Raw genomic sequence first — 10,652 nt, forward strand, 5'->3', positions numbered from 1 at the left:
TTCTTTGGTGGAATAAGTATTAAAGCTCATAGCTCCCAGTAGGATACAATTGCAGCCTCCATAGAAAGAGCTTGCATGACGCTCGCATTTGAAAGGCAAAGAAATCACAGTCATTCAGTGGCTTGGCTATGATTCATGCAATGAGTTCTTCCTCAGAAACTACTTTCAGCATTTATCTCAAGAGAGCGCTACATGGAAATAAATGGGCTGGTGTCTGGAGATGGCACGCTTCCTTTCTCTGTTTAGATACAAAGACCAATTTCAAATGGTGGAACTGGCAGAGAACCTGCTGCCGTCTAATCTCTGACTATACTCCACTGCAGACAGCTGCTGCCGCTGAGTGATCCTGGCATTATTCTTCTGAGGTTCAAAGTCAACTCAAAATGAAACACACTATGTGCAGTGTGTGTCCTTTTGAGTAGAAAACATATCTACTAAAGACACATCACCAGGATTGAAATTTGGCAGTAAAACAAACTAGAGGGATTACAACATAAAAGACAATTAATTTGCACCATTTTCTGTTTTCATCACTAAAACTTGTGCACTTATCCACTTTCCTCTCATGATTAAAGAAAAAAAAAAAAACACACATCAAACAAAAATGGTTGCAACAAGATTTCAGCAGTGTGGTAGATATGTATTACTTACATATGAATAATTTATTTTAAAAAGTTTAAAAAATATAAACAGTATAACTAGACTGACAAAAATGCCAAAACACATCCAGTACATGACATCTGCACACTTGCAACCCAACAGTAAATGAGTATTTACAGTATTAAAGTATTTACAGTGAATAAAAAGCACATATATTCTAATATTCTCAACATACGCACATAGGAAACAGAGCTGCTGAGCAGGAGACTGCTCGGGCAGATATATCCTACCTACGACATGAGACATTTTAATCCTTTTCCAAAATGCATTAGAGTCACTTGGAAGGCAAGCCGTGTAATTTCTCCTTTTATTAACAAATAAATCCTGTTCACTTCCTGCGTATTTCACCTTCAAGATCGTCACATTTTGTCTGACTTAAGGTCACATTTACTCTGAAATAGTTCCTGGACTCTTTGGAGTGTTTTTTTTTTCTTGTTTAAAGTCTGTAAACACTGAAATTATGAGAAAATTTAATAATGAAAAAAACAACATAGATCATAAGAGAGTTTTCAATCAAGACATACAGCAGTACTGACTTTATTCTGGATCAGTGACTTTTCCAGCTTCACACAACCTTCAAATTTGGCCCTTTTAATTTCTTAAATAAAACCATAAAAAGTAAAAATACAAGTGATATTAAATTACTTTAGGCATTTGTCAAAAATAAGATAGATTACATTCATTTTAACAGCATGACGACAGAAAATAAATAAATAAATAAATGAACAACAGTAAATCAAGATTAGGATTAATCACATCTACCATGTGGCTGGTTGAAAGGTCCTGTGTTCCACTAAACTATGGGACAAGTTTCTAAGCTCGGCTGCAGAGTGAACCTGCTTGTATCCCAGCAGGGCCAGAGTGTCATTACACAGATTTTGCACAGTCCTCACAATGTCGAAGCCGAGCCGGAGCCTCCAGCTCTCTGCAGTCGCTCTGGAGTCTCTGGTGGTGGAGTATCTGTAGTTCCACTCGGACGGAGAGGACACGTTGCTGTTGGTGTTCTTTGCAATCCACATCTGCACCCTGTGCGCCATCTCCAGCCCCACAAACCTGTAGATCTCAGTGGCCTTGTCCTTTGGGTTGAATGCCAGGTCCTCATAGCGTACCAGCAAATAGCGTCCCCGCAGCCACGCCGGTCTCTGCAGGCCTGTTTCCGCAGAGGCCACCATGTCCTTGCAGGTGCTGGTAATCTGCGACAGGTCCACATATCGAGGCTGCCGTCCGGTCGCGTTCCATATTTTCCAGGCGCGGAACTGATCTGAAAATGCCATCATGCGTGAAGCGAGGATGGCCCTGGGATCCCTCACCAGGTGGATGATCTTTAGGTCCAGGCGTGGATCCTCAGTTAAGGTGCGGAGGTCCCCCACCTCAGGGACCCGCACAGTCTTTATAGCTACGTGTCCTCTCGACAGACATGAAATAGAAGCTAAAGTAAGGTTCAGGGCACCACACTTCTTAGGACACCAGGTTTCATCAGGTGGATCAGAGGCTGCTGCATCCCCTCCTTCCAAGCACACAGGAGGGGAACACAGAGCATGGCTGGAGCTTCGGCGGAAGAAGGAGCTTGTGACGTGGTCCTGGGGCTCTGGACGGATGTAGTTCTCCATGAAGTGAAGGTCGCAGGTGTACAGATTGAGGAGGAGGTCCCTGTATGCTCCCAGCAGGGCCCGACGGTCGAGACTGCGACGCAGCCTGCTGCTGGAGTTAGTGAAAGCTTGCTGGACGTGGTAGAGAGGCTCAAACACGTAAAAGATCCCTGGGTGCTGGTTGAGGAGCTGCCCGGTGAAGGAAGAGCCGCTGCGTGTGGTGGCGAACAGCAGGATGTGCTTCCGAGGTGACTCGACGGGCATCCAGCTGTCATCGCACAATGCTCTCCACCTGGAGTCTTGAAGAAAGAAAACATGTATTTTCATATGCTTTACACTGTGTGCTGCTCCACCACTTTCACCATGTTTTCTTACAATGAGATAAATAACAGCTTTAAATAACACACTACTCAACCTGGTTCCTAGTTTCAAGTCATTTCAGCTCTTAGAAGTGAAAGTAAGTCAGTTTTTTGTCATGACTTCAGGAGAAAACCAATGACTGAATCAAGCCAATAAAGCTTAAATAATTTAGAGGGTAAACATGCATGAGTAAGATGCTTGTCTGCTGGTGGTTATCGAGGGGTTTTATGAAATGGCGGATCTCTAAATATAGTGCAAATAGCTAACGTGTAATTACTGCTGATGAGGAGTTGATTGCAAAGGGGATGTTGCTTTTGTACACAGGAGCTCGATGCCGGCAAGCTGCAGCTGCGCTGTGAGAGAGGATTAATGGAGATAAATTGGAGGATAATTGTAAAACGAATCACACATATTTCATTTCTCTATCCTCCCCACTTCTTGGGAATTCCCTCAGTTAATGATCCCCTTTCCTTTTTCTTTTGCCTCAGTCACAGTGTGGTGCCGCAACTTGAGTCTTGATGTTGTCTCTGTCTTTACTGAATCTCTTGATTGAGGCTTTCCTCAAATCTGCTAAAATATGACTAATATTACATACACAATATTACTGATATTACTACCATTATTGCTAATATTACCAATCAAATAATGAGTGTGTCTGTGTATGCCCTCTGCTGGTGCTGAGGAACCAAATTTTGTAAACAATACATGTGAATTTTTCATTATTTATGTTATTTTTGCATTAAACATGAGCATATATCCATACACGCCTGCAGCTATACACACTTCATGCTCGCTTGTTGTGAGGCAGTACAGTATGTGGGACTGTTGAAGCGTACCTCTGTGATGTCTGGTCTGGCAGTGGTAGGCTCCCTGACAGGGTCCAGACAGCGAGTCCCTCAGGGTGCGGATGGCCGTGTATTGGACCCCCAGAGACGCACACACCAGCAGCAGCACCGTCTTCCAGGAGCACTCCATCCTGCCCCCCCCTCTGGCTCTACATCCTTCACGCTGATGCCACCATGAAGGCACAGAGAGACACACACACACACACACACACACACACACACAATGTGATTTCATTTTGATGCATTTTGATGCAGCCTCCACTCATTTATGCCTGCAGCTCGATACTGATGCCCAATGAGAGGCTCCTACTGGAGCAGTTAGGATTCATGCTGGAAGGTGCTTCAACAGCAGAAAGTAAAGTATGTTCCATTAACTTTTCCCACCCAACCTTTGTCCTTCAATCTGTGTAACAAAGTAAAATGGTAATTTGAGCAAATAAAAGACATAGTTCAACATTTTAGTTGCGTTCTTGCAGAGATTTAGAAGAAAAGATTGATACCACTCTCATATCTGTACAGTTAAAGTGAAGCAGCCAGTTAGCTCAGCTTAGCATAAAGACTAAAATAAGCAGAAACAGTTAGCCTGGCTCTGTCCACAGATAGTGAAATCCTACCTCTGAGGTGTGGGTTATGGGATTAAACAAACAAGGTACAGCAGGATAATTAATGAACTTTAGAGGTGACAGAGTCAGACTAGCTGTTTCCCCCTGCTTGTACTGAGATGAGCTAAGTGGCTACGGATTGTAGTTTCATATCAACAAGAAAGTAAATAAGAGTATTTACCAAAATGTCCTTAAACATATTACAGCTTCATTAAAAAGAAATACAGATTCCAGAAAAGGTTTCTCTCTTCACAAGGAAGCAGACAACACCTTTCAACATAAATAGCCCAAATTGCTTAAACAGACAGTTTCAGGGTTTGGGATTCGTTTCCTATAGGATCCACGGATTTGTTCAGCAGAACAACATGACTCAGAGGTCAGACCTTTCGTTGAAAATGGCAGCAGTAATGTCCCTATCTACAATAGCTCCGCTATTCAGGATACCGTGCACACAGTTGCATAATTGCATTTCATTTTTGCTTTCCTCTCCTCTGGGTAATTAGCCTCTAAGCCCGGCAGAGAGCTACATACCCAGATAAATATAGCTGTCTTCACAGAGATGAGCAGAGAAGTTTTCTTTGTACACTTCCGAGTTCTTTGCCACTGGGCATGAAAGAGCAAAGGGAAATGTGATTTTCCAAATGGATTTAGAAAAAAAAAAAAAAAAAAGGTGCTGCCATCCATTTGTCCCTATGCGCCAAACTGATGGTAGGTAATCACATGAGATCCCTGGGTGCAAACTGTCTCTCCATCACTCAAAGTGGCTGCGCAGAAGCAATCATCATCGAAACCACAGGTAAATATACATCATATTACTGGCAAAAATAAATATTCCCTTCCTGTTTGCTTCCTCACCCTCTTTCTGTCACTCTGTCTCTCTACAGTCTGCCTCTTGTTCATTAATGATGTTTATGTGTCCCTGGCAGACTCATATCCTCAGGAATGTATCACACTGAGCTGAGATCAGCTTTTGATGTTCCATTAATCACAAACAGTGCAAAAGCAAAGACATTTACTCTATGGGTGAAGGGAAAAGAAATCAAGCTGACATCATGAGCCATTCTGTTTGAATACAGCTAAAAACAGCAATCGCAGAATTAACTCATCAGGGGGGAAAAAAACGTTGCTTCTTCGACTGGTTGTTGCTGACAGGATGACAAAAACGGGGACACTGTACTGTTTGTATCTTGTTTCAGAACAACTTTAAAGCTGTTTGATCTGTTTGTTCATTTGTTGAAGGACAAGAGAGACAAAAGAAAAGGCAGAGAAATATAAGCATGAACGACTACAGATAATAAGAAACTTTGACCAAGCTTCTTACCATCTCTGACGCTTAAAAGAAAGAAAAAAATCTGTCAGTCCTGTCATCCATACCCTACATGCACTGCACTGCACAGCTGGCTGACCAAGGCACATCATATGATTCTTCTGCGACAGGTTTTGTTTTCCTCTCCGGTCCTGATCAGAGCGCAGAGCTCCTCTGCAGCACACCCTGCTGCCCTCTGGAGAATGAAGACAGATGCTTCAATGGATTAAAGCAATTTGATTTGCAAGTCCTCCTTTCTCCCTGGCTCATAAGTCCTCCCACACCGGGACTTCAGGAATAATAGACACTCTGTCAACAGCTGGAAGGGGACTGCGGGCTTCAGATGGTCTCAGCCTTTGGATCCCTCATACAATAACAGTGCTTACAGGGGATGAAAGCCTCAGGGACAGGATCAAGCGAAGATTACATTGTGCAGTGCATGCTCCTCTGGCAGGTTTGAGTTGTAAATTCAGCGAGCACAGGCATTGCCGCTGCTGAGATAACATAGCTAGCAGCAAAAGTGTTGGAGATAATGACATTTGTGCATGGTGCAGGAAAGGCAGCTGCCTCTGTGGAAAATAAAGGCAACAAATGAAGTTAGACGTTAGTGATGAGAGTGGGACTGAGGGATTTGGGATGCAAGTGATTGAGGGATGTGACAGTGCCAAAGATTTTTCTGTTAAGGCACCCAGGTGTGTTCACGGGTCCTCTGAGTGAAGGTGCTTATTGGCAAAGCTTGATGATCAATCCTGAAATGAGCAACAGTGTCACCACCACGAGGAGTTTCAAGTCTTCTTTGCCCTGCTCTACATCTTTCTCATCTTCCTACCCATCTTTTCCCCTCTCTTTCTCTCTCTAAACACACACACACACACACAGACACACATACACGCCACAGGCTGAGAGCAGAGCAGAGTAGAGAGATGCAGCGCGCAGAGGAGCTGCATCTGACCCCGGGCTACAGAGAAGCTCCTGTGATAGGAAGAGAAGATGAATCTTGTCCTACATGATTCCTCCAGCAGACACACACACACACACACACACCCACACACACACACTTGGAGCAAAGGCACAGAGAGGAGAGGAAGGAAAAATGAAGAGAAAGGTCAATGCTTCATCCGATCTTGTCCTTTGGAGAATATATTTCCTCTGTAGGATGCTGACTATTGGTTGTTCACACTGTGTGGTTCATTCACAAACATCACACATCTACAACACACACACACAGACACACACACACACATACACAGATACACACATACACACACACACACAGATACACACATACACACACATACACAGATACACACATACACAGTGTGCAGAGCAGGTTGTTTAAGTGTAAAATGAAAGATAAATGAACTGAGAAAATAATGAAAAGTTTTGTGATTTAGCGACTTGACCGCTTGTTACAGTCATACATTTGCATCCGAAAACAAAGGCAATAAACTAAGTCTACAACCCTTCCCCTGTGGCTATAATTTGATCAACAACTATTCTCTGTGCTCTTAATAAATGTTTCTAAATAGAGGATACCACATGCGTCTATGTGGAAGTAAAGTGGGACGAGATCAATATAAACTCACCGCGGATACACTTTAAGAAGCTGTGTGGAAACATCATATTTAGTGATTTCCTCCTCACATCCTCACTATAATCTACACCATGTCACATCTTTGTTAGATAACAGTTCGGCTGCGGTTCGCTGCGCGTAAAATGCACAATGGAGATGTATTAAAAAAAATAAATAAAAAAAAATCAAGCCTTACCATCAACGCACCCGATCAGATAGTATTTCTCCGGTCGGTCCAGTCTTCTACTCTGCATTTGTAAAAGTGTGTCTATATATATATATATGTGTGTGTGTGTGTATGTGTGTATGTGTGTGTGTGTGTGCGTGTGTGTGCGTGTGAGGCGGAGGGATCCAGCGCTGCCGCCGGTGTTCAGAGCTGAAGTGGATTCAGAGCTGGAGATGCGCCGTGGATGGAGAGCAGCGAGAGGCTGAGCGACGAGGCATGTCTCACCCCTCCTGAGACCACACAGACCAGTGGAGCCGAGTCTTTAGATTGGACGCAAGATTGCCTTGCCGTGCTTTACGCTTTGAAGCCATGGGGTACGTTTCATTACGTCTTGGAAATGCATGTGATCCTAACAGGCAGTAAATAAACGAGAACCTGCATTTGATCAACTGCCTCTGTTGCCACCTGTCATTTTATTTGTTTGCAGATTTAAGAGGGCCAGAAATTTCCCATAGCCTATTTCATGCAGGCAGGTTTCATCATCCTCAGCCAGGCATCAACAATCACCTCAGCATCTCACCATGAACACCGGAGTGTCAGTCCTCCTCCTCTGCCACTAACTCCGCAGAGACTCACACTATACCTCCAAATGTGCACTCATGCACACACAACCACACACTTGTCCCATGAGATTGCAGTGACTCAATGACCTCCATTTTTCCTCATTCCAGTGAGGATGACTGCTATCATCAGAAACCCCCCCCCACCATGCTTACTCTGCTGTTGCCACCCGTGGTGTGGAGGGATGGGTGCCATATCATTGCCCCTCGGGGGTTACCGCAGGGTCAGATTTAGCCAGTGACAGCTCCATTACTCCTGGGAATGGGGGTTGATTCTGTTTGTGGTCTTTCAGATTTATCTCCTGCTGCGGCAGAGTCATGCTGGCTAAAGTGTGTCTTTACTGAGATCCACTGAGAGATTGGTGAAATAATGCGGCTGCAGCATCTCAGTTCTCACTTGTATAATATCTGCTGTTGGATGAGTTGCCAAAGCATCAGAAGCCTTAACCCCTCTTTCAGTGTGGGGATTAGTTGTTCCAACTTTGCTGCCCGTTATCTAACCTGTGTTTAAACCTTTCAGGCAGTTCAACTGAATACACCAAATCAAAGGCAGGCAGAAATTATCTCAGAAACTGGAACCAGGGGGGCAGGAAATCTACCCACGCAGATAAAGGACGAGCTTTTTTTGGTGATACTAGGCTGAACCACATTACCAGCCAGGGGTTTTTAAATTCAATTCAGTTTTATTTGTATAGCATCAAATCATAATATCCGTTATCTCAAGGCACTTTACAGGGTAAGGGTAAGCCCACAAAGGAAGACAATAAGGTGCCAAGGATGCCTGGGGAGTGATACAAGAGTGTCCTGTCCTCCACGCCTCTCTGCGTTGATCCCTCGCTCTGCCCACCCACAGCATCGATTCCCCGGCTCTGAGGAGCCGAACGCCCCCACACCTTCTTGGTTAGATCTGAAACAGGCAATAAGAAAAAGTTGAATTTTTCTGTGAGCAGAAACTGAATCCTCCATGGGTCTGCCTGTTTAGCTATACCCACACTTGTTCCTCACCACGCACAAATGCAAAGAACACAAAATCAAATGTGGATTAGAGATTCAGAGTGTCTTTCATTTTTGTCTTCCAGAGCCACCAGGCTCTCAACAAATGCCTTAGAAATCTGCTCTCTTTCTATCCCATATCTCTAAGATCCACTCCATATCTGATCTTTAACATGACAGCGGTCTTTCATCAGAAAGTGGATGGAAACGTTCAGCTGAAATCTCTGTTTTGAACCTTGTCTCCTCAGCTCACTGACTGACTCTCCTCTGTATCTGGGCTTGCTTGGCAACCTCTGCATCCTCCATTTTCCTTTAAAGATGCAACCCTTCAGTCAGATTATCTGTCAGTCAGCTTGTCACAAAGGAATACAGGTCTCAAAAAAGTTATCTAATAGAGGAATTTTGCCTGTGGTGAAAGCTAGTGTGTCTATACTCTCCATCTCATTTGAAGGGAACGAGAGGAAAAAAAAAAAAAGCGACCCCTTTATTCAGCCCTCCCTTGCTATAAGTGCAATAAGCAATCAAAAAGAAATCTCATTTCACCGACGAGTATGCCAACAAATGTAATTTACCAAACAACCACACAGAGCACACCAGCAGACTTTCTGTGTTTCCCAATGGAACTGCACTGGCAACAATTCCTCAAAAGTTATTGTCACAGAAAAAGTAATATCATCACGAAGACATACGATTATTTTATCTAAAGGAAGAGAGTGACAGTTTGGAAAATATGTTTATTTGCTTTCTTGCCAAGAGTTAGATGAGAAGATCACTGCCACGCTCATGTCTGTCTGTTTAATACAAGCTAGAGACAGGAGCTGGTCAGCTTAACCTCGCAAAAAGACCGGATACGGGGGGAAACTGCTCGCCTGGCTCCGTTCAAAGGTAACAAAGTCCACCAATTTCACCACTTAAGTTGTGTATGTGATTTTTGCCTGGTGTTATTTATGTGAATTTGATTTTGTACAATTTGCGTTTATTTGTGCCAGTCAACAAATGCACCAACTGTCCAGGGGTTAGCGGTAAGTTAGCTAGTGAGCGTGTGCATTTATGTTCAGCTCGGCCTAAGGAGTCACCTGAAACTCAGGGTCTTTCTACCATTTCCCTCCGGTCTTTCTCCTTTTTACTCCCGTCTCTGTAAATTTACGAAGCAGAGTCATAAAACCCAGCATAAGTGTGAATTTGTTGCTCAAGTTGAAGCATCTTCAATTTATGTGAATGCATTTTGTCTGTCCTGGACAAACTTGCGCCAAATTGCGTGTCTCATGTGACTTTCTTCGCAGTCACATTGCCCTTAAATTTGTGTTCTGTCTGAACGCAAATATATCTCAGTTATTTAATTTGCACAAAAAACTGAACTGTAAAAACATCATTTGCTTTTTCAGTAGGGGGTTACATGCAGGACTGTTTTTTGGGTGGAAGCGGTAACATCATGGACTCTCTCATAATCAGTCATAAGAGTTAGAGAAACAAGATGTGACATGTCCTTGGAGATCTGGAGGTGCTGGTCGGTAGATTTTTGCTACATTTCCACAGAGCCAGGCTAGCTGTTTTAACCTGATTCCACTCTTTATTGCTAAGCCAATAGCTGTTGGTGGTAGCCTTACATTTAACCAGCAGACAAGACAGTGGTTAACAAGCTTCTCATCTAACCCTCTACCAGGAACAGAGTAAGCAGAATGTTTTGCTAATATGTTGTCAAACTGTTTCATTTAATAATATACTGAATTGTGTGATTAAATAATCAACATGTACTTAGTGGGATCATTTTTATGTCATTTCTGCTCTCATTTTTCAAAAACTAAGAGGGGCCATGCTAGTAATCAGGCTTTTCCCCCAATAGGTACGGAGGGTTTTTTTCCTTCAATATTTCTTGACTGTTAATGGGAGGTCATGATTGAATTCAACGATGGTGACCCCAATCAGACTTAGTGTCTG

The 10,652-nt window shown here is 43.4% G+C and overlaps 1 protein-coding gene across 1 annotated transcript; it reads right to left on the reverse strand.

The window, feature by feature from the left end:
- Window positions 1–628: 628 nt before the first annotated feature.
- LOC139636407 (carbohydrate sulfotransferase 1) lies at window positions 629–7,383 on the reverse strand. Its single transcript, XM_071504479.1, has 3 exons — window positions 7,132–7,383; window positions 3,446–3,617; window positions 629–2,548 (listed from the first exon to the last, which is right to left on the reverse strand). The coding sequence occupies exons 1-3, from the start codon at window positions 7,132–7,134 to the stop codon at window positions 1,419–1,421; spliced, it is 1,305 nt and encodes a 434-aa protein (XP_071360580.1). The 5' UTR covers window positions 7,135–7,383; the 3' UTR covers window positions 629–1,418.
- Window positions 7,384–10,652: the final 3,269 nt, after the last annotated feature.

Source organism: Trachinotus anak, unplaced genomic scaffold (genome assembly GCF_046630095.1).
Source record: "Trachinotus anak isolate AG129_WGS33_773 ecotype Australia unplaced genomic scaffold, CSIRO_AGI_Tana_v1 ptg000002l, whole genome shotgun sequence".
NCBI lineage: Eukaryota > Metazoa > Chordata > Actinopteri > Carangiformes > Carangidae > Trachinotus > Trachinotus anak.

Coding starts and splice junctions, on each gene's coding strand:
- LOC139636407 (XM_071504479.1), bottom strand. Junction 2,549..3,445: donor CCAGACCAGACATCACAGAG/GTACGCTTCAAC, acceptor TCTTTCTTCAAG/ACTCCAGGTGGAGAGCATTG.